We start from the raw sequence: 20,121 nt of genomic DNA on the forward strand, positions 1-20,121 counted from the left end.
AGAGGGAAGTGGCTGCGTTTATACAGTAATCATACCATTAAGGGGCGACTCTTATGGTTGGTGTGAAGCTTTAATATGCTCAGAGTTTTCCCAGATGCCGACATGTTACACAGGGTGATGTTTTATGCTCTCAGTCTGTGGCTCCAAAACAGGAGAACAGATAAAAGGTAAGAAAAATAAAGATACTTCAGCGTTTTAATGAATCCATCCATGCGTGAATACAGTTTCAGCTAAATGTCTCGGTTTAAAGGAGGTATATTATGTCAAATCTATTTCTTTTTATGAGCTTTTTGTGACAGAATTCTCCGTTTTCACCTACCCCTTATCCCCTCCCACTGCTCTGTACTTACTCGTGATTATATAAAAGGGTTAGGTTGGGTTTAAAAGTGTCACATAGCCATTTTTCATAAATAAAAACATGAAAATGAAAACTTGATGCTTTTTTTGTTCAGCTATTGCGATTTACTGAGAACAAAATGTGAAATAATAATATGTTTTCATGAAGTAAGTAATTATATACATTAGGATTCAATATTTGCAAATGATTTAATTCTGATTTCGTTTTAATTTTGTGCACGCTGTTTATTTGTGTATTAGTAGTTTATAGTTTTTATTTATTTGTTTTTCAATGTCATTTGTAAGAACATGGTAAGACATGAGATTCTATATTTTGCAAACTCACCCAAAGTTATCTCCACTGAGGGCGGAATACCCAGCTGCAATAAGTCTAGTGATAGAGTGGTCCGGGACAGCCTTGCCATCTCACAAAGACAATGTGGACAGCTGTGAAAATATTTAGCAAAGACCACACAGCGCCACTTTGGTGATAGCAGCTCACAAATCCACTAAACTCGTGCACTATTTTACACAGCCCTTTATCTTCCAACTCATATATTTACAACAAGTGAAGAGAGGAAACCTGGGCCCCAGACAGTAAGTATATAAGACAGTGGGAAAAATGATGACTTGTTAGTACAAACACACAGTAGATCATTTTTATGGCTCTTTTACATTTAAGGGTCACATATTGTTCATAAACCAACGGCATTCGACTTTTAATACGACCAAATGCACTGACAGGAAGGAAGCGTTCGCGCGTTTAACTCCTCCACTAAAATCATAGTTTAAAATCTCAAAGCTATAGGATAAAGTGCATGTTTTTTAGGATTTCATTCAAACATACAGTTTTAGCTGTGTAAATGTAAATGTAAAGCATTAGAGGAGCCCACTACTTTATTTCATACAGTTCCAACTGGAGCAGGTTTTTTCGGGTGGATATGGCCTAACCCAGAGTCATCCCAGATTTTGAGTAAAAAAAATAAAAATATCATAATGAGCAACAGAGATAACGTAAGTGAAATGAAGGAAAAGTGAAACATAAGCACTTTTGAAACTGCATCCAACTGTTTGTTCTCCGCTGTGACCAGGCAGATTAAGCCCATTGAAATGATGACGCCTGAAGCTGCCGTCCAAATGGCACGTCATATTCTCACTAACCGAGCAGATGTCATGACACACGAGGCACATGGTCCTGTGTGTTTGTTATGAGGAAATCTATCAGTGTTATCTTTATTAAATCTTCTCCTTTCTTTATCATCTTTACACAGGCCAGATTGTTTGGCAGGCTGGAACCGTCTCAGGGGCCCCCAATTAAAGAGGCTTTGTATTCTTTTTTCTACTGAGCTATTAATCTCTGTCTAATGTATGAAATAATTCTACCTCAGTATTACTAATATTCTTTGTAACCAAATGATTGAGTTTTGAACTTTAAACTAGGCATGTTTACGTTTCTCAGTTTGTAAATTAAATAAACGCTTTTCTCACTTAATGTTATTTGGAACTACTTTTTACATTTTTAGTAAAGATTTTAAGACCTTTTCCCACAACTTAGACACTTGCATTATATTCAGAAAGTGCATCTATTAACTAGTATAACCAATTTACAATAAAACCTTGCGCATCTTATACTTTATAGATGCTAGAATACAGAATATAACTCATTTGAAACAGGCTGTGTTTGTAGCACAAGGATTAGAAGGATCTCATAACATCTACGCATATAGCAATGGAACATAAGCTGCACGTTTATTTTCTCGTGGTTTCCTATAGTCTCTGGAGAGGGCGAGACATGGTTTCCTAAATAATGTGGCAGAGGGGAGACAGAGCTGGTGATGGACTGAGGGGAGGGGGAGTGGTCTGCACTGGTTTAGGCTTCAATAAAAGGCACTTGTGTGGACTTGTCTAAGGAGCCCAAAGTTTCCAGTAGCACCACAGACGACTGCGGCACAGGCACCAACAAAGAAGGGCTTCTAGATTCACAATTGCATAGTTACAGTTATTAATTTTTTTCAGTTAGATTGCAGTATTTTCCATCTAAGAAGCCCCTTTTTGCAAAAATGATGAGTCTGCTATTTTTCACAATCATCATGGTGACGTTGGCTGGGAGTCAGGCAGAGTTTAATGGCACTTTATCAGGTAATAATATTTCTTAAAAAGTATTATATTTCATTATGTGCATGCTATATATAGATTTTTTTTTTGTACAATATGTGAACAATGTTTGTGCATATGCCAATGCTGAGACAGCGTGTACTGGCTTATGTAACAACAGGGTGATTGAAGCAGCATCGTCTCTGGGGTAACTCTGACTCAGGGTTGCATACAAACCACTACAACACAATCTGGCCCTGAATGCATCACAGTAGCACGCTCTGCCCCCATCAGTGAATGGGGGGCCACACTATTGAAAACACTATGTCTTTTAAAATATGAGCTATACATCCATCTAACATGTTGTAAAATACTGTCTTCAGCTCTTAACTCTTCAGACAAGTGATAAAAAAAGTTGAAGTTGTCATTTTATTAGCTGTCTGTGAGGTTTCTTCTGAATCAAAATGGCACCTATCCAGAGGATTATGGTTCCTGGCTGAGAAAGATGCACTGACAACTTCAAGACAGGGCTTCATGTGCTATGTGTTGAGTGATGTTTAATGTGCTTTTCGGCAGCCCCCGCGAGCTGACTCTGTACATGTCAAATTAGGGACGTCTCAGCTTCCAACACAGGAGGAAATGGTTGGTCTGTGGAGAGAATATTTTACTTGGAGAACAGACGATCTTCTTATCCAAATATTGAAATGAGTCCCAATGGTGATATCACAGCTGTGTGTACTAGCAAGTGAGTTTTGTGTGTTTTACTTGGGTATGTTCACATTTATCCTGGCTTAGTTCTGGGGTTAAGGTTCGTAGTTCTGGTTTAGTTCTGGTCAAGTCTGAATTTAGTTCCGAATTAGTTCCTATTTGAATATGGTGCATGTGCAAGTATGAATGAACCCTTAAATGACAATAAATATATTAATAAATGGCCAAAGCTTTCAGTATCTGAAAGCTTGAGTGAAAGCATTGTTTTACCGTGATGCATGGTAAAAAGATAAGGCACGCTCTTGGGGTATGAGCTAGAAGTAGAAGTAGTAGTTGTAGAAGTAGTAGTGGACTTGCCTTGGCTGTGAATTAGAGTCGTGGGTGGGAAGCTGTCGTAGTAAAAGTATCCACCAATAAGAGCCAGTATTCTCTTTGGGATGATCCTAAACCTGGAAAAGTGCTGCATGTTTGAAAGGAAATGACTTGCTGTGTGCTGTAATACCCATGTATGGAAAAGTCATACATAGTGGCAAATCAGTAGTAGTTGTAGTAATTGCAGCACTTTAATTTTTAAGTACTCCACGCATTCTCTTTAAAAGCCTTATAAGCAGTGTTTCTCCATCCAGGGCGTGTCCTGTGTTATACCGTCTGACTTACACTGAAATGGAGCTCTTTTGGAAAAGTGCCATGGATAAAGGCAGCGTGACAGGAGCAGGGCCAAGATTAACGATCCGCAGCTAAACGTATAGAGCCCTGGTGCTGAACAGCAGCCAAATGACTCTGTCTTTCCCTGTGAGGTAATAGTCGGCTCAGGCTAATGCGCACTGTGGTTGTTGGTTACCGAGGCTTGGCCCGGTTGCTAGGGCTGGGTGGGAAAAGGGGCTTGGCTGCAAATTGGCTGAGGCAGGGGACGCAGACCTGGATTAGGCAGCTGTTTGGTGCCAGGAGGCTTTTCAGTCTCAGTTTAGCCAGGCATAACTAGGTGATAATTGTACAACACCAATGCCCTAAGAAAGCAACAGCTGAAGTAAAATGACTATTAATGGATAGAAGTTTACTGGAATTCTGCAGTGAAAAGGGGATGAAGGGAGTGGCCAGGAGGTTAGATGTTTGAACACTACTCTGGGATACTGGCTACTCAACTAAAACTAACACTAAAACAAGCTGACTATTTACCATCTGACTGAAGTACTTAAAACTCATCTCTCCTGCAGCAACCAGTATTGTTACTACAGCTGTGATCTGTAATATTACATAATATCTTGCAACGCAGCATAAAAAATAAAACACACATTTTGAGTTTAGGGAAATTAGGTGTGAAATTAGGTATCTAACTAGTTTCCTGTACTAATAATATACAAGCAGGTGGTAAACGGTTTTATTAGCGCAAGATTTAAGATTAGATTAAAAGGAAATGTTGGTCACTTATTGAATTGAAGCTGCTTTGATACAGTGGGGCCTTAGAGCAGCAGATGTTTCTAATCACTGCTAATACAAAACTTTTACAGAGTGAGGCAGAATTGTGCTTGGTCATAAAATTGCAGTGTTTTTTTTTTTTTACTGCAGCTGTAAGGCATGTGTCCATTTACTTTTTTGCTCATTTCTTAATCGTGACAGCTCTTTTGCAAATCCTAAAGAATTATGTCCTTCATTTGAATCTTAAACAGGCCTTTGACATCCTAGTCTTGTGTCAATAGGAAGTGTGACAGGGAGGAAGAAAGGCTCTCGTCTGTTTCCAGGCTGTGTACACATGACAGACTGGAGCTTTATGGGAGCAAGGTGCCCCTCAAGACCAGGCCAGGTCTCCTGTAGGACAAGCAGGAAGGGGTGTAAACATTTTTTTGTTTTTGTTTTTTTTACACATGTATGCCATCTGTAACTACGTAAGTTCTCTAAGGCATCACCAAACTCAACACTGGTCTTTGTGTTCATGTAATATGTTGCCAAGACTGATGTAGAATGTAGGATAAGGGTTTACAATTTAATCTTACACTTAACTAGTATTTTATGTTTCCTGGGCTGCCAGACTTACTCATTCAAACTGTTATTTATGCAGAAATATTACAAACAAGATGCATATTAATCTAATCAGAAATGTATCAATCAAACTATAGAGGATATGTTACAGGACCCTGCAATGTCTTTAGTTTGTGCTTTAGGGTTGAGTCAAACTTGTCCAATGCTCTTGGTTTACAAGGCCAAATGAGCTGTTAGTCAGCGTGGCCAAAGAGGAGCGGGCCAGGCTTCTGTCAAAGAATTTTGTAATTAGCAGCAAGAAGGTATTTTAAAGCCAATAAAACACCTGGCATGTTGTAGATATGGCACAAATGTGTTTCTGAAGGTTGTATTTTAGAAAGTTAAAATCGTTGTTGAATATTTTGTCTTGTAAATATTTTTATGGACTGCTATATCATAATTTCTACCACGTGTAAGTGGCACTATATATATATGTGTGTGTGTGTGTGTGTGTTTTCTTAAGTTGCACAAAACTCATTAAGAAAACATGGAAATGCATGAGTCCACACCAGAACAGCAGTGCCAACACTTGCCATAGCAGCTTGGGAAGAATGAGGATGTTGGGGTCAAAGGTTGTGTATACTCTGTCATCTGGGGTTGATTGCTGCTCAGGATAGGCTACCTCATGCTGGTTGAGGTCTTCTAAGCCAAGCAAACTGCGTGAGGTCCAACATGAAGGCCAGAGGCATAGTGGGAACCCATGGTGTGACACAAAACAGTGGGCTGAATTTAAGATAGGTGGTCGGGCAAAGAGCAAGAAATGTACAAATACACAAAATAACTGCAGATGTATTCTGATTTTTGTCGAGTCCCAAGCTGCATTAGGCTAAATCATTGTGCAAATCAAAACATGCCAACTATTGCATCATTAGCTGAAAAGGGAAGTTAAGGGCACTTAATTATTACCACTGAAACTGACCAGTACACACCTGTGTTGCAGTTACAATCTACGCCAGCCTGGGAGCCAACGTCTCCATCCCCTGCCATATGTTGCATGACGACAGCGTCGGAGGCATGCTGAATGGGATGCGTGTGAAATGGACCAAGGTGGCACAAGATGAGAGTTTCAATGAAGATGTTTTGGTTGGAATGGGCTTCCACATTAAGACATATGGCAACTTTGATGGGCGCGCCTTTCTAGAGAGGGCAAATGATGAAGACGCATCACTTGTTTTGACTGACATCTCCAAAGACGACGCAGGGACATACCGCTGTGAGATCTTCAGTGGGATGGAGGAGCAGGTGTATGAGGTGGCCCTGGAAGTGGAAGGAAGCGAGATCAATGGTAAGTAATGTTTTTGAGGGTCATATAGTTATTTCTCAAATGATATAAATTTGTGATAGTTAATAATATAATTTTTCTTCTCACAGGGGTCGTGTTTCCCTACTCCCCACCTGGAGGACGCTACAATCTGAACTTCCACAGTGCAGAGCAGGCCTGTGTGGAGCAGGGGGCAGTGGTGGCTTCCTTTGATCAGCTGCTGGAGGCCTGGAAGGGGGGTCTGGACTGGTGCAACGCCGGCTGGCTCAGTGACGGTACAGTGCAGTATCCCATCACCAGGCCCAGACAGCCCTGTGGAGGAAACAACGGGCCAGGCCTCAGGAGCTATGGCCGCAGGGACAAGAAACTCAGCCGTTATGATGTCTTCTGCTATGCTTCTCCACTGACTGGTAGGGTTTACTTTGTTTGTTACAAAAATGACAACAAGTATTGTTATCTTTTTTTTAACATGTACAGTACTGTCAAACGTACCGTTTTGATTTACTATTATCCTCTTTCTAGGCCGTTTCTATTGGTTGGTCCAGCCAGAGAGACTCAGCTATGATGAGGCAGTACAAGCTTGCATAGATGACGGTGCAGAAATTGCCAAAGTTGGTCAAATGTATGCTGCCTGGAAGGTGGAGAGCTTCGACCGCTGTGATGCAGGCTGGTTGGCTGATGGCAGTGTCCGTTACCCCATCTCCAGGCCCCGCAAGAACTGCAGTCCTACTGAGGCTGCAGTGCGTATAGTGGGCTTCCCAGACAAGGCAGAGAAGCTTTATGGTGTTTACTGCTACAAGGAGGAGCAGTGAAAAAATCTTTGAGTATTTGCTAAAGATGGGTAAATGTGAAGACATAACCACCAAAGAGCAGCAAAAACCACATCTCATAAGTCAACAATAGAGGAAATGTGCTTTGGATGCTAACTCGCATGAACTTTCCCATAGTCTCCCTGTGATATATTTTGTACTCTCAGCAGTATCTGCCATACTGCCTTAGTGTTGACAGCTTTTTATAACCACTTCACCACTAGTTTTCATTGAGTCGTTGGTCTTGATTGTTTGAGGTCCATAGGGTTGTGTGCAGATTACAGTGAATAAAAAGACAAAAACTTAATGATGATGGAACATCATATGAGTTTGATTTTTCCACAATAAAATGACAAAGAAAAAGGGAAAGAACTTGTTATGTTATGCAGATGAGGGTGCATGTTACAGTACCGACGTTGCAATAGGTCCCTATTCCCTATTAAAAATGACTAGGCCTTCTTTATATTTTAGACAGTGGGGGATTTTTATTTCAAATTATATTTCTGTTCTTAAAATGAATGTAAATGTTTGTACTGTGACTATTTTCCCAATCACACAGCCAACTTATTTTTGTTTTTTTTTTGTTTCTTTTTTGTTTTTTGTTTTTATACAATGTGTAAGTTTAACAATACATTTGTCATTATCTATATGTATTTGACACTAATTGTTTTTATGTTTAGTTAATAAATAGAATTTAAATTTACATCTTTTTCATGATCATGTTGATCAATGATTTATACTTTGCCTTTTCTAATAAGTCATAGAACCAATCTGACTACGTTTTAAAATATTCAGTCATCCACAAGGTGCTTCACATACTTGCAGACACACAATAGTGACACTATTTTTGTGTTGTATAACCACATACCATGAGCGAGCCCACTTGAAATAGTAATAAAAAAAACTAAAACTTACAAAGTACAATTCTAAGTCTCTTATTTTTCGCTCAACTGGGGTTTTTTGTGTGTTTTGTGCTTTTAGTATGGTTTCTGGGCTACCAAATTAGGAGCCATGTATTTGGCATGAACCCATGTAATTCAGGGTCTCAGGATTAAGCTCCCCTCAGTCTTATTTGTTCATTTGCATTGCATGTGAAGTACCAAACCGCCAGCCCCTACTATATTATACAAGAACAAAAGGCTTGTGTTGAAAGGCTGAATGTGGGGGTCCATGGGAATTGGGTCAGATTGGGGGAGATACAGAGGTGCTAGATAAATGTAAAATAAAAATAAAAAGAAAGAAAGAAAAAACAAACCCAAAAAACTTTAAATCAGAGTGTAAGCAAGAGTTTAAAAAAATAGCATAATAATGAATTTCCCAAACACTAACCATGTTACAAACTCACATCTGATCTTGTGAGTGTGTGTTATACATAACACACACGTTTGGCTCGCTCCCACAGTATGAATGGTCTGACAGCACCACCTGCTGGTTGAACAGTAGGTAGTACTGATATTTTGCAGGAGGTTATAATAGGATTGTAACAGTTTAGTCAGTTGAGGTTGTTATATCAGCACTTGTGAATGAAATATTGCAAGTTGCAATTAGAAATTAATGTATTTATTTATTTCTGTGATTTAAAGCAGGAAACAATCATATCTTAAAAAAATAATAATTCACAAACATCCCAAACATTCACATTGTAAAAGTTATAAATATATAGATATTATGTGCACATTAGATCAAACACACATTCACAGGCAGACGTATCAAACATGGGGACTCCAGTGAGCATCCGCTTACTGCAGTCGACAGAGCCCTCCCAGTTCTTTGGTCCACAGCCAGTATAAAAAAAAATACAAAGTCATTGTTTTGTCTTCAGTGTCCAGTTTAACAGTTCATGATTGCTGCTGGTCTCTGGACTAATACACAAAAACACATGATGAGCACTTCAGGGTCACTGCTGAGAGGATCACACGAAGAGTTATAAAGCAGCTTGAAAATAAGTTAGATGCTTCTCAGCCGTTTCATTCAAGTCTCTGTGAGTATTTAACACAATACATTCTCACAATGTAGCAGGGAGAAAATTTAACTAATACAGTGTTTTCTTAGACATAGCACAACAACTGTAAGTAAACACAAGTTTTGTTGTGTGTGGATAACAGACATTATATACCTGCTGGTTTACCTAATAAGGAAACTTTTAAAGCTCTCCTATAATTTACCATGTTCATTTCTCACCAGATGATAGAAGTAATACTTCTGTTGGAAATTGTGGTCATTCAGTGTTGCATTACGTTTGTCCCAACAGGTTCCTCAAGACTTGTTATAAAAATAGGTCACAATAAGCGCTATAATACTAAATGAGTATGAAATCATGCGATTTGATAACCCTGTGGCAAAAAAGGCCAAATGCTTCAAAAAAGCAATATAAATGTTCCAAACTAAATTTGCTAGGATGAACAACAGTGCTGCTTGATAAAAAGTGACTTCAAATGGTTTCATTTTCATTCAAAAGGAAAAAGTCTGTGTAATACATTTCCTAATATGTTTGTGCTATTCCATTAGTTTAATCAGATGCTTTTATCTCCTTTTTTTCCGCTGTTCATTCCGATCCCTTCTTGTGCGGTAGAGTGGATACTGGAACTGTTGGAACTGTGTAAGTTCTTCTGGTCGACGCCTAAAATTGTTGATGCTGTAAAGACTTTTATGTTGATGTCTCCTGTAATAAGCCTTCTGATAGACTGAAGCTAAAAAAGAACATAAAATACAACTTTAAGACATCACTGGCAAACTATGTAGTTGTAACAGAGCACAGCGTGGTTAGTTTACTTACGATTTATACAGGCTATTTTAGGAATATCCCATCGGCCATCTCCGCGGCACCGAATAGTGGGCACATGCCGCTGGATGAACCCGGTTCTGCACTGGTATCTCACTAAAGAGTTGATCTCATATCTCTCCAGCTTCTTGCCAAAGGTCCTTGCATTTTCTACAAGGGGGGGTTGGCTACATGCCACTAAAAACAATACATTTTAATCATTAACCTCCTTGTTCAATATTTTCTGTTTTTAGATCATATTTTCAGTTCATTTCTTTTATTACCTGTGCCTTTCTTGCATGTGTATGTAAGGTGGTAGTTGCAAGGAACATCATTCCACTGGCCATCCTCATGCCAAATCATCACTACACAGTCCTCACCCGAGGAGAAGAAACTATCAGGCTGGCTGGGCCTCCAGTTTTCATATTGCTGAAAAATTGAAAGAGCAGCCACAAGATAAAGGTATTAATTATGTGATCGCAGAAGGCCCAAACTATTGGATAGGAACTGACATGAACATTACTACAGTGAAAACAGTAAACCACAACAGAGTTAGGTTTAATGTCAGTTACTGTGTACATACTGTCATAAGAGTGACTAATTTGCTAAAACATGTTATTATTGGAGCCTATGACATTTCACATGCCCAGAGGTGTGTTTACACATATACAGTATACACACAGCTGTGGTGCCTTCCACCCAGTGCCAGACTCTTTCAGCACTAGTTCAAGGTTCAAACAGTCTCTGACAAGCTATGGCCCTGACTCCAGTTAGTCCTCAGGGTTCAGCTTCTCTGTCATTACACCTGCAGACAAAGGCTTCCTGCTCTGCTCATTTCAGAAAACTGATCATATGTAAATATATTTATATTTATTTGTTCATGTTTCTACTGCTGATCTCCACAATGGCAAAGTGAGGCACAGTCATGTCATTCATCATAAATCAAGCAAAACTGTATGATTTCAATTTAAATTCATAGCAGTGAGAGACCACACAGCCAGAACTCCTTCAAAGTCCCTTGACATTTCCTTCAGCAGTTTACAACAGGTGTTGTACATCTGTGTCTCCTGATGCCTGGGGCTGAGGGAAGGCCATAGGTCAGAGTTCAAGCTAACAGTGTTTCTCACAGACTGACTCATTTTAACCTTTTATTGTCAAATAAGTCATATTTAAGTGACGCCGATCTATGAATCCACACATGATAACTAGCCACTTTCAAGACAATGGCCAGTAAACCTACTTAAAAGGTCATGGATGGATCATGTTCTACAGTGGAGTAGCAGTTATCTAGGAGTAATGTCATAAAGCCACTTAAGTCCAGTTTTAGTATGTGAAGATCCACACTGTTTCAATGCGATGTTTGATCAGACAAAGGCAGAAGGCTCTTACCACAGGTCTGCCATCAGTCCATCGGAAATCACTGTCAAACATTTTGTCATTCAGACCAATCCACTGGTAGTCTTGTCCAAGACCTTGAACAAACAATTAAAATATTTTACTTCTGGTAATGAATGCTCTAAGTATATTTCTGGCAAAATTTGAGAGACATAAATTATTTCATGGTTTAACTCACGATTCACAAACTGTTGTTCCTCATGAGACAGGATGCTAGTGAGGTGAGCCCCAAGCATACGGCACTCTCTCTCTGCTGTATCCCAGTTTCTTCTCTGAGGGAAGTATTTATAACAGTGTCCCTGGAACTTGTGCCAGCCGTAGTCACATGTTTCTGTATCTGAAGAGACAAAAGGCCAGAGTGATGTTTCATTTCACTGAACAATGAACATATCATTACCAGTTAGTTATTAAGTTACTAATACCTTCGACTAGATCATAGTTATTCATAATATATGCAATATAATATATTTATTTTTTGTTTTTAATTGTTAATGGTACTAAACGTTTTAGTCAATTTGTCGAGAATCATGACATGGACAGTATTGCAGACATGCAGTTGTGTGTGAATAAACATTGAGGGGTGTGATTAAGTGATGACTGATCCTAACAATATTTAGGGTGTAGACCTTGGTCAAAATAGGCCAACTCTTGTTTAAATGTTTGAGATCACAGAAAAAAGCTGAATTTAAGCAACAAACAGTAATATTTACTTGAGCTTAACATCATCTAATTTCACTTTTTGCAATGTTCAAATACCACACGAGAGGATAAATCTGCTGTTTACAATTCAACAAATTGGTAAGCACTGAAGACTTTTGTTTATGTGGCCTGTTAACTGTTCAAATGAATAAATAAGATAAAATAGATTACTACATTCTACTTGTAATGGAAGTAAGGAAAGCTTAGCTTAATGTACCTTCCTCACAGTACAGCCCAGAGTAGCTTGGGAGACACACACATGTGAAGCTAGCCAGACCATCAATACATGTCCCTCCATTGCGACAAGGGTTGGAATGGCACTCATCAAGTTCTATACAAGAAATAAACAATAAAAATGGAGATAATATTTCAAACACAGACTGTGGAATGCAATAGGGCACCTACCTGTTTCACAGTTAACACCATTGTAACCAGGGGCACAGCTACATACAAAGATGCTGCCGGTCTTGTGGCAAGTTCCACCATTGAGACAGACATTTTCTGTGCATGAGTAAATCCCTAGTAAAAAAATAAACCATAATATAAATGTAAGACAATATGTAAAGACATCGATTCATAATACAAATATAAAAATATACCTGGAATTTCAACAGGTTCACCAATAACTGTGTGGCCCAAATCCGGCACTGGTAATGTTGTATCTCCTCCTTCCATTGGTGGTTCACCTCCAGCAAGAGATGGGGCGTTAGTTTTGTTGACATTATCAGGCCCCTCCATAGAAGATGAGCGGGTGGTGGATTGTAATGCAATTGTTGGTTCAGTCTGTGATATTGTTATAGGCATTAAAGTTGGTATAGAGATTTCTGACTTCTCCAAAATTGTTGTTTGGTCCTTGAATATTGTCTGAATTTCTTCTTGGGATAAAGAGTTATCCTGTGAAGGCGTCCCTTGAGTCAAACCATCTCCTCTAGAGGGACTTACAGTAGTCTGTGTTGCCACACCTGAGACAAATGGGGACTCAGTTGTTTTCTTGTCACCCTCCATATTAGAAATGGTCGCAGTTGAAATGTTTTCCTCTGAACTACTGCTGTCAGAGCTGGAGGAGTCCAAGCTACTGATGGATGTTGGAGTCTGCGTTGCCATAACTGCTGCTGTCTCAAAGGTAAATATTTCAGATACCACTGTTCCAGGAATAAAGAAATCTGGCAGTGCCTCAACCTGACCCATATCATCTATATCCATGCCGTCTAAAGCGGTTGTGTGTGAGCTGGAGGAGTCCAAGCTACTGATGGATGTTGGAGTCTGCGTTGCCATAACTGCTGCTGTCTCAAAGGTAAATATTTCAGATACCACTGTTCCAGGAATAAAGAAATCTGGCAGTGCCTCAACCTGACCCATATCATCTACATCCATGCCATCTAAAGTGGTTGTGTGAGGATGTGTTGTTGTTTTGTATGTGATGTCTGATGTTTCTTTCTGTGTAGTTATTTGTTTGGTGAGATCTTTTGAAGGGGTGGTATGCTTAGTATCTGATTCCATTTTTATCATTTTTGGTGTCATTGTTACTGGCTCTTCAGTAAACTGAATAGTTGCTGCTGGTGTTTCAGTGCCGGGTAATTGTGATCCATTTGTGACTATTTCAATCGGGGTTAGGGAGGTATCTTCTAGACTTTGGTCTCCTATCTGCGTATTAAGTGTGAAGGGATGACTGGCCAGCACTGTGCTTGCTATAGATAAAGTTTCTTTCTCAGAAGAACTTTCAAATGAAGGATAGTGAGTAGAAGCAATCTCTGACCTGGCCTGTTGAAAAGACACTGCTGATGATGTTGTTTCTAATTCTGGAACAAATGTTGTTATTAACTTAATTTCTATATCATTCAAGGGTGTTTGTTTTGAAGAAACAGACTTTGTCTCCATCTCCACAAGATTAGTTGATAAAGTAGTGAAAGTCTTGTCACTTGTGATCTCTGGATATTTTGTGGTTGATAAAATTCCACTGAATGAGGGACTGTGTGATGAGATTGTCTTACCCTCAAACATGGATGCCTTTGTACTGGATGCAGGTGTCTCTAATGTAACTACAGGTTCATCACTTTCTTGTGGAATAACTGTACTTTTCAGTGAAACTGTGCTATGGACAGGTGATACTGTATCTTTTTCTGTCAACACAGTTTGCCTCTCCTCTTGATTTGTAGCAGTTGCCGTTGATTCAGTGCTGAGCTGAGAAGTAACTGCAGATGTCACTTGTTTTTCTGACTGCTGATGGGCTGAAGTAGCCTCTGTGGTTGTTTTTAGAGTGATGTCATCAATTAAAGACAGTTCACTAGTTGATTTAGGTGAGCTCGATTCCATTACCATGGTGGTATGTGATGTAACACTAACTTCAGGGCCTATGGTGCTGACAAATTTAGTTAATTTAGAATCAGAAAGCTGTTGCGTAGTTACTTCTTCAGAGCTGGACATTGTGGAAACACCTGGAAATGGAGAAACCTGAAATACTGTTGACTCTTCACTTTCTTCTACACTTGAAACATCTGGTTTCATATATTCAACAGACAGAGATAGCAGTGGTGCATTAGTGGTGGACGATACATCTGATTTGGAGGTAAAAAGGTGTGTGACACCAGTTCCAGACCCCTCTGATTCCTCTACTACTAACAACTTCTGAGTTGTTGCAACAGCCTCAATGCCCACACCTTCCTCAGTTTGGATTGTAGTGAACATGTGGGTAGAGGCATCAATAGAAACTCTATCTGCATCAATTATATTATTATTTGTCATAACTGGCCCAAGAGTGAGAGTTGAATAAACCTTATCTTTATCAGAACTTTCTTCTGTAAATGTTACTGATGTGCTTGTGGATGGATGCAGAACCATCGTAGATGTTTGATCTGTTTGGTCATTTATGACATGGTCCTCATTGGTATTAATTATGACAACTTGCTGGTCTGTGAAACCATGGTATGTAATAGAAGGAATGGGTGTAGACACTGAGACCACTTCCTCTTGTATGCTGACAGTGGGTCTTACAGTGGTCAAGTCTCCAGTTCTACTGTCATAAATTGTAGAAGCTTGAGTTTTGGCTGACAATCCTGTTGAGCCTGAAGCTGATGATATAGCTGTCACTTCAACTGATGATGGTGTATTTGAAATACGTTCTACCGCCTGAGAGGAAACATGCTCTGAAGATTGTGAAACAAAAGTTTCGGTTTCACCTGTTGCTTCCCCAAATGTCACTGAGATTTCTTCTGGTGTGTGAGTAGATTTATCAGTTGCTATTGAAAATTTGCTACTTAATTTTGTAGAAACAGAAAAAGTTGTGGACCTAGGAATTTCTACAGAGTACAAAGAGCTTGCAGTCACAAGAGATGCTATGTCTGAATTAGTCAGTAGTGCCGCTGTGGTTTGAGGTTTTTCTGTGCTTGATACTGACAAGGCATCAGTTGTTGGATTGAAATAGACCTGTGTTGATGTTGATTGTTTTATACTAGAATCAGTGGAGGGCAGGGGACTAGGATGGGGAGATGTTATTTTCGCCTGTAAAGTTTGGTCATCAGTTGTTGAAGATGATGAAAGTCTTGTAGGAACTGTGTGTTGCACTGATGTTTCACTAGTGGCAGAAAATGTTGATCCCTCATCAAAAAAAGCATCTTCAGAAACAGTATCATCAGTGAATACCCCACTGCCATTCTCAGTGACTCTAAAGGGCTGAGAAGTCTCCACATAAATCTTTGTATAGTCTTGAGTGGGGAGTGTACTTGTTAGGTGAATGTTGTCTGATGCCATAGTGCTATCGTCAATTTCAGTTTCATCTGTATTCACGGTATATTTCATAACAGGTATTGGAGTTGTGTCAAACAAAACATCTTCAGCAGAACCACCTTCTAAATCCCCATCTTCGAGTGTACTGGTAGAACTCTCCATGTCTATGTCAGTGAAAGTTATTTTGGAGGTTGACATGCTCGGGCTTAGCATGGGGTTAGAGGTCTGAAGTTCATATGAACGTGTTGTAAAAGACGTTGGGATAAAATGCTTATGACTAACTGAAAAATAGTCCAATGTTGGCCCCACAGAGGATTGTTGAGTGTTGACCAATGATTCCATTCTTTCTGTGCCTTTTATAATAGTATTCTGTTCTGTCTCAGGAGGTAATGTCACCTCAGACTGGGGAGCAACAGTTGATTCCTGTCTGTATGATGATGAGGAACTTTCATATGTTGAAACTGTAATGACTGAAGCTTGTAGAAGGGCACTGCCAACGTGTTTACTGGTGGACAGAGCTGATGGTTTTTCTGTACTGAACAAAGATGAAACTGTTGGAGTTAATGAGATTGTTCTTGATGTCTCACTTGCCTGGCTGGAAGTCTCTTTTTCTGTAACTAATGGAGACACAAGAGAACGTGTAGTCACAGACTCCTCAATAGTTGTAAACGTTGATTCAGATTCTTGTGTTACCGGAGACTCTGGTGAAAAATGTTGTGTACTGTACAGTGATGAGCTCGCAGAAGTTGTTTCTCTTGAATCAAACTCCTCTAAAGAAGTTAAGACAGAAGCCACAGATGGCACAGTTTGTTCACTTTGGGTACCAGTATTAGTAGTTTCTGAGGAAGATGTTGGTTTCTCAGTGCTGTACAGTGAAGAAGCTGGAGAAACTGTAGCCTGTACAGAAGTCATTCTTTTAGTTGATGTTACTGAGCTTGCACTGGATGCCTCAGTTGTTGGCTGGCTGGAGGTCTCTTTTTTTGTTGCTGGTGAAGACAAAAGAGAACTGGTAGTCACAGTTTCCTCAGAAGTTTTAATTGTTGATTCAGATTCTTGTGTTATGGCAGACTGGGGTGTGGACTTTTCTGTACTGTACATTGATGAGGATGATGCGGTAGTGGTCTCAACAGACACGGTAGAGCTTGTAGAAAACATATCAGGAGTCGTGTCCCCTGAACCTGATTCCTCTGAAGAAGTTAAGATAGAAGCCACAGATGGCACAGTTTGTTCAGTTTGGGTACCAGTATCAGCAGTTTCTGAGGAAGATGTTGGTTTCTCAGTGCTGTACAGTGAAGAAGCTGGAGAAACTGTTGGCTGTATGGAAGACATTCTTTCAGTTGATGTTATTTTACTGGTTGAGGGAGTAATAGTTCCACTGGTCATTTCCACTGTTCTAGTTGTGACTAAGCCTGGAGTTGTGGTTGCAGTAAGCAATGACTCTTTTTTGAGGTCAGTACTGTCTCCAGAACCTTCTTCCATCGTACTGCTGAGAAATGACGTTCCTTCAGGAAATAATGTTGATCCGCTTGCAGGTGGAAGAGACTCTAAAATTGTAGTTTGGCTGGAAATGCTGTCTGGAAGAGTGGAAGACATAAAGGAAGACACGCTAGAAGACACTGTCCCATCAGATTCAACAGAAAAACCTTCAGTTGTGTCCATTGTGATGGTTGGTTTGGTGGCCTCACTTGTAGAGACACTAACCATTGGAAACACTGAAGTCTTCTCAGAACTCAATAATGAACCAGTTGGCGGTGCAACACCTTTGCTGGACGTCTCACTTATAATGTCAGGTTGAGGGGTGTACAAATACATTGTAGTTTTACTTGCAATATCTGCAGTATCAAACGTGGATGGTTGGACTGCTTCAGTAAATTCAGACTTAGGGGAAATTGTTGACACTAGAGTATCAGATGTTGAGAATGATTTATCTGATAAAATTGTAGAGACTGAAGTTTGATATGGCACATCACTAACATGTTTACTAGTGGACAAAACTGTTATTTTTTCTGTACTAAACAAAGATGAAGCTGAGGGAGATACTGAGCTTGTACTGGATGCCTCAGTTGTTGGCTGGCTGGAGGTCTCTTTTTCTGTTGCTGATGAAGACAAAATAGAACTGGTAGTCACAGTTTCCTCAGAAGTTTTAACTGTTGATTCAGATTCTTGTGTTATGGCAGACTGGGGTGTGGACTTTTCTGTACTGTACATTGATGAGGATGCTGCGGTAGTGGTCCCAACAGACACGGTAGAGCTTGTAGAAAACAAATCTGGAGTAGTGTCCCCTGAACCTAATTCCTCTGAAGATGTTAAGATAAAAGCCACAGATGGCACAGTTTGTTCACTTTGGGTGCCAGTATCAGCAGTTTCTGAAGAAGATGTTGGTTTCTCAGTGCTGTACAGTGAAGAAGCTGGAGAAACTGTTGGCTGTATGGAAGACATTCTTTCAGTTGATGTTATTTTACTGGTTGAGGGAGTAATAGTTCCACTGGTCATTTCCACTGTTCTAATTGTGACTAAGCCTGGAGTTGTGGTGGCAGTAAGCAATGACTCTTTTGTGAGGTCAGTACTGTCTCCAGAACCTTCTTCCATCGTACTGCTGAGAAATGACGTTCCTTCAGGAAATAATGTTGATCCGCTTGCAGGTGGAAGAGACTCTACCATTGTAGTTTGGCTGGAAATGCTGTCTGGAAGAGGGGAAGACACACTAGAAGACACTGTCCCATCAGATTCAATAGAAAAACCTTCAGTTGTGTCCATTGTGATGGTTGGTTTGGTGGTCTCACTTGTAGTGACACTAACCATTGGAAACACTGAAGTCTTCTCAGAACTCAATAATGAACCAGATGGTGGGGCAACGCCTTTGCTGGACGTCTCACTTATAATGTCAGGTTGAGGGGTGGACAAAAACATTGTAGTTTTACTTGCAATATCTGCAGTATCAAACGTGGATGGTTGGGCTGCTTCAGTAAATTCAGACTTAGGGGAAATTGTTGACACTAGAGTATCAGATGTTGAGAACGATTTATCTGATAAAATTGTAGCGATTGTAGTTTGATATGGGACATCACTAACATGTTTACTAGTGGACAAAACTGTTATTTTTTCTGTACTAAACAAAGATGAAGCTGATGCAGATACTGAGCTTGTACTGGATGCCTCAGTTGTTGGCTGGCTGGAGGTCTCTTTTTCTGTTGCTGGTGAAGACAAAATAGAACTGGTAGTCACAGTTTCCTCAGAAGTTTTAACTGTTGATTCAGATTCTTGTGTTATGGCAGACTGGGGTGTGGACTTTTCTGTACTGTACATTGATGAGGATGCTGCGGTAGTGGTCCCAACAGACACGGTAGAGCTTGTAGAAAACAAATCTGGAGTAGTGTCCCCTGAACCTAATTCCTCTGAAGAAGTTAAGATAGAAGCCACAGATGGCACAGTTTGTTCACTTTGGGTACCAGTATCAGCAGTTTCTGAGGAAGATGTTGGTTTCTCAGTGCTGTACAGTGAAGAAGCTGGAGAAACTGTTGGCTGTATGGAAGACATTCTTTCAGTTGATGTTATTTTACTGGTTGAGGGAGTAATAGTTCCACTGGTCATTTCCACTGTTCTAGTTGTGACTAAGCCTGGAGTTGTGGTGGCAGTAAGCAATGACTCTTTTGTGAGGTCAGTACTGTCTCCAGAACCTTCTTCCATCGTACTGCTGAGAAATGACGTTCCTTCAGGAAATAATGTTGATCCGCTTGCAGGTGGAAGAGACTCTACCATTGTAGTTTGGCTGGAAATGCTGTCTGGAAGAGGGGAAGACACACTAGAAGACACTGTCCCATCAGATTCAATAGAAAAACCTTCAGTTGTGTCCATTGTGATGGTTGGTTTGGTGGTCTCACGTGTAGTGACACTAACCGTTGAAAACACTGAAGTCTTCTCAGAACTCAATAATGAACCAGTTGGTGGGGCAATGCCTTTGCTGGACGTCTCACTTATAATGTCAGGTTGAGGGGTGGACAAAAACATTGTAGTTTTACTTGCAATATCTGCAGTATCAAACGTGGATGGTTGGACTGCTTCAGTAAATTCAGACTTAGGGGAAATTGTTGACACTAGAATATAAGATGTTGAGAACGATTTATCTGATAAAATTGTAGAGACTGAAGTTTGATATGGCACATCACTAACATGTTTACTAGTGGACAAAACTGTTATTTTTTCTGTACTAAACCAAGATGAAGCTGAGGGAGATACTGAGCTTTTACTGGATGCCTCAGTTGTTGGCTGGCTGGAGGTCTCTTTTTCTTTTGCTGATGAAGACAAAATAGAACTGGTAG

General features: G+C 40.0%; 2 protein-coding genes across 2 annotated transcripts in view; one reads left to right on the forward strand and one right to left on the reverse strand.

Moving 5' to 3' along the window:
* Positions 1-2,230: 2,230 nt before the first annotated feature.
* On the forward strand, positions 2,231-8,115 carry LOC117376843 (hyaluronan and proteoglycan link protein 1-like). The gene is made up of 4 exons (XM_033973389.2): positions 2,231-2,475; positions 6,095-6,439; positions 6,526-6,825; positions 6,938-8,115. The coding sequence occupies exons 1-4, from the start codon at positions 2,397-2,399 to the stop codon at positions 7,225-7,227; spliced, it is 1,014 nt and encodes a 337-aa protein (XP_033829280.1). The 5' UTR covers positions 2,231-2,396; the 3' UTR covers positions 7,228-8,115.
* A 647-nt stretch (positions 8,116-8,762) lies between these two features.
* LOC117376081 (versican core protein-like) overlaps positions 8,763-20,121 on the reverse strand; it is a 57,798-nt gene continuing 46,439 nt past the window's right edge. The window contains exons 8-14 of the mRNA XM_033972484.2: positions 12,485-12,598; positions 12,297-12,410; positions 11,559-11,717; positions 11,375-11,457; positions 10,270-10,414; positions 10,001-10,183; positions 8,763-9,914 (exon numbers count right to left, since the gene is read on the reverse strand). Coding sequence (XP_033828375.1) covers positions 9,748-9,914; positions 10,001-10,183; positions 10,270-10,414; positions 11,375-11,457; positions 11,559-11,717; positions 12,297-12,410; positions 12,485-12,598 — 965 coding nt within the window. The 3' untranslated portion in view covers positions 8,763-9,747. The remainder of the gene's footprint in view (positions 9,915-10,000; positions 10,184-10,269; positions 10,415-11,374; positions 11,458-11,558; positions 11,718-12,296; positions 12,411-12,484; positions 12,599-20,121) is intronic.

The sequence above is a fragment of the Periophthalmus magnuspinnatus genome, chromosome 9, assembly GCF_009829125.3.
Source record: "Periophthalmus magnuspinnatus isolate fPerMag1 chromosome 9, fPerMag1.2.pri, whole genome shotgun sequence".
NCBI lineage: Eukaryota > Metazoa > Chordata > Actinopteri > Gobiiformes > Gobiidae > Periophthalmus > Periophthalmus magnuspinnatus.

What these genes read in the sequence shown, in the direction of transcription:
- LOC117376843 (XM_033973389.2), top strand. Translation starts at nt 2,397, where the DNA reads ATGATGAGTCTGCTATTTTTCACAATCATCATGGTGACGTTGGCTGGG. An exon ending in GGAAGGAAGCGAGATCAATG is followed by an intron (nt 6,440 to 6,525) that starts GTAAGTAATGTT and finishes TTCTTCTCACAG; the next exon opens with GGGTCGTGTTTCCCTACTCC. An exon ending in CTATGCTTCTCCACTGACTG is followed by an intron (nt 6,826 to 6,937) that starts GTAGGGTTTACT and finishes TCCTCTTTCTAG; the next exon opens with GCCGTTTCTATTGGTTGGTC.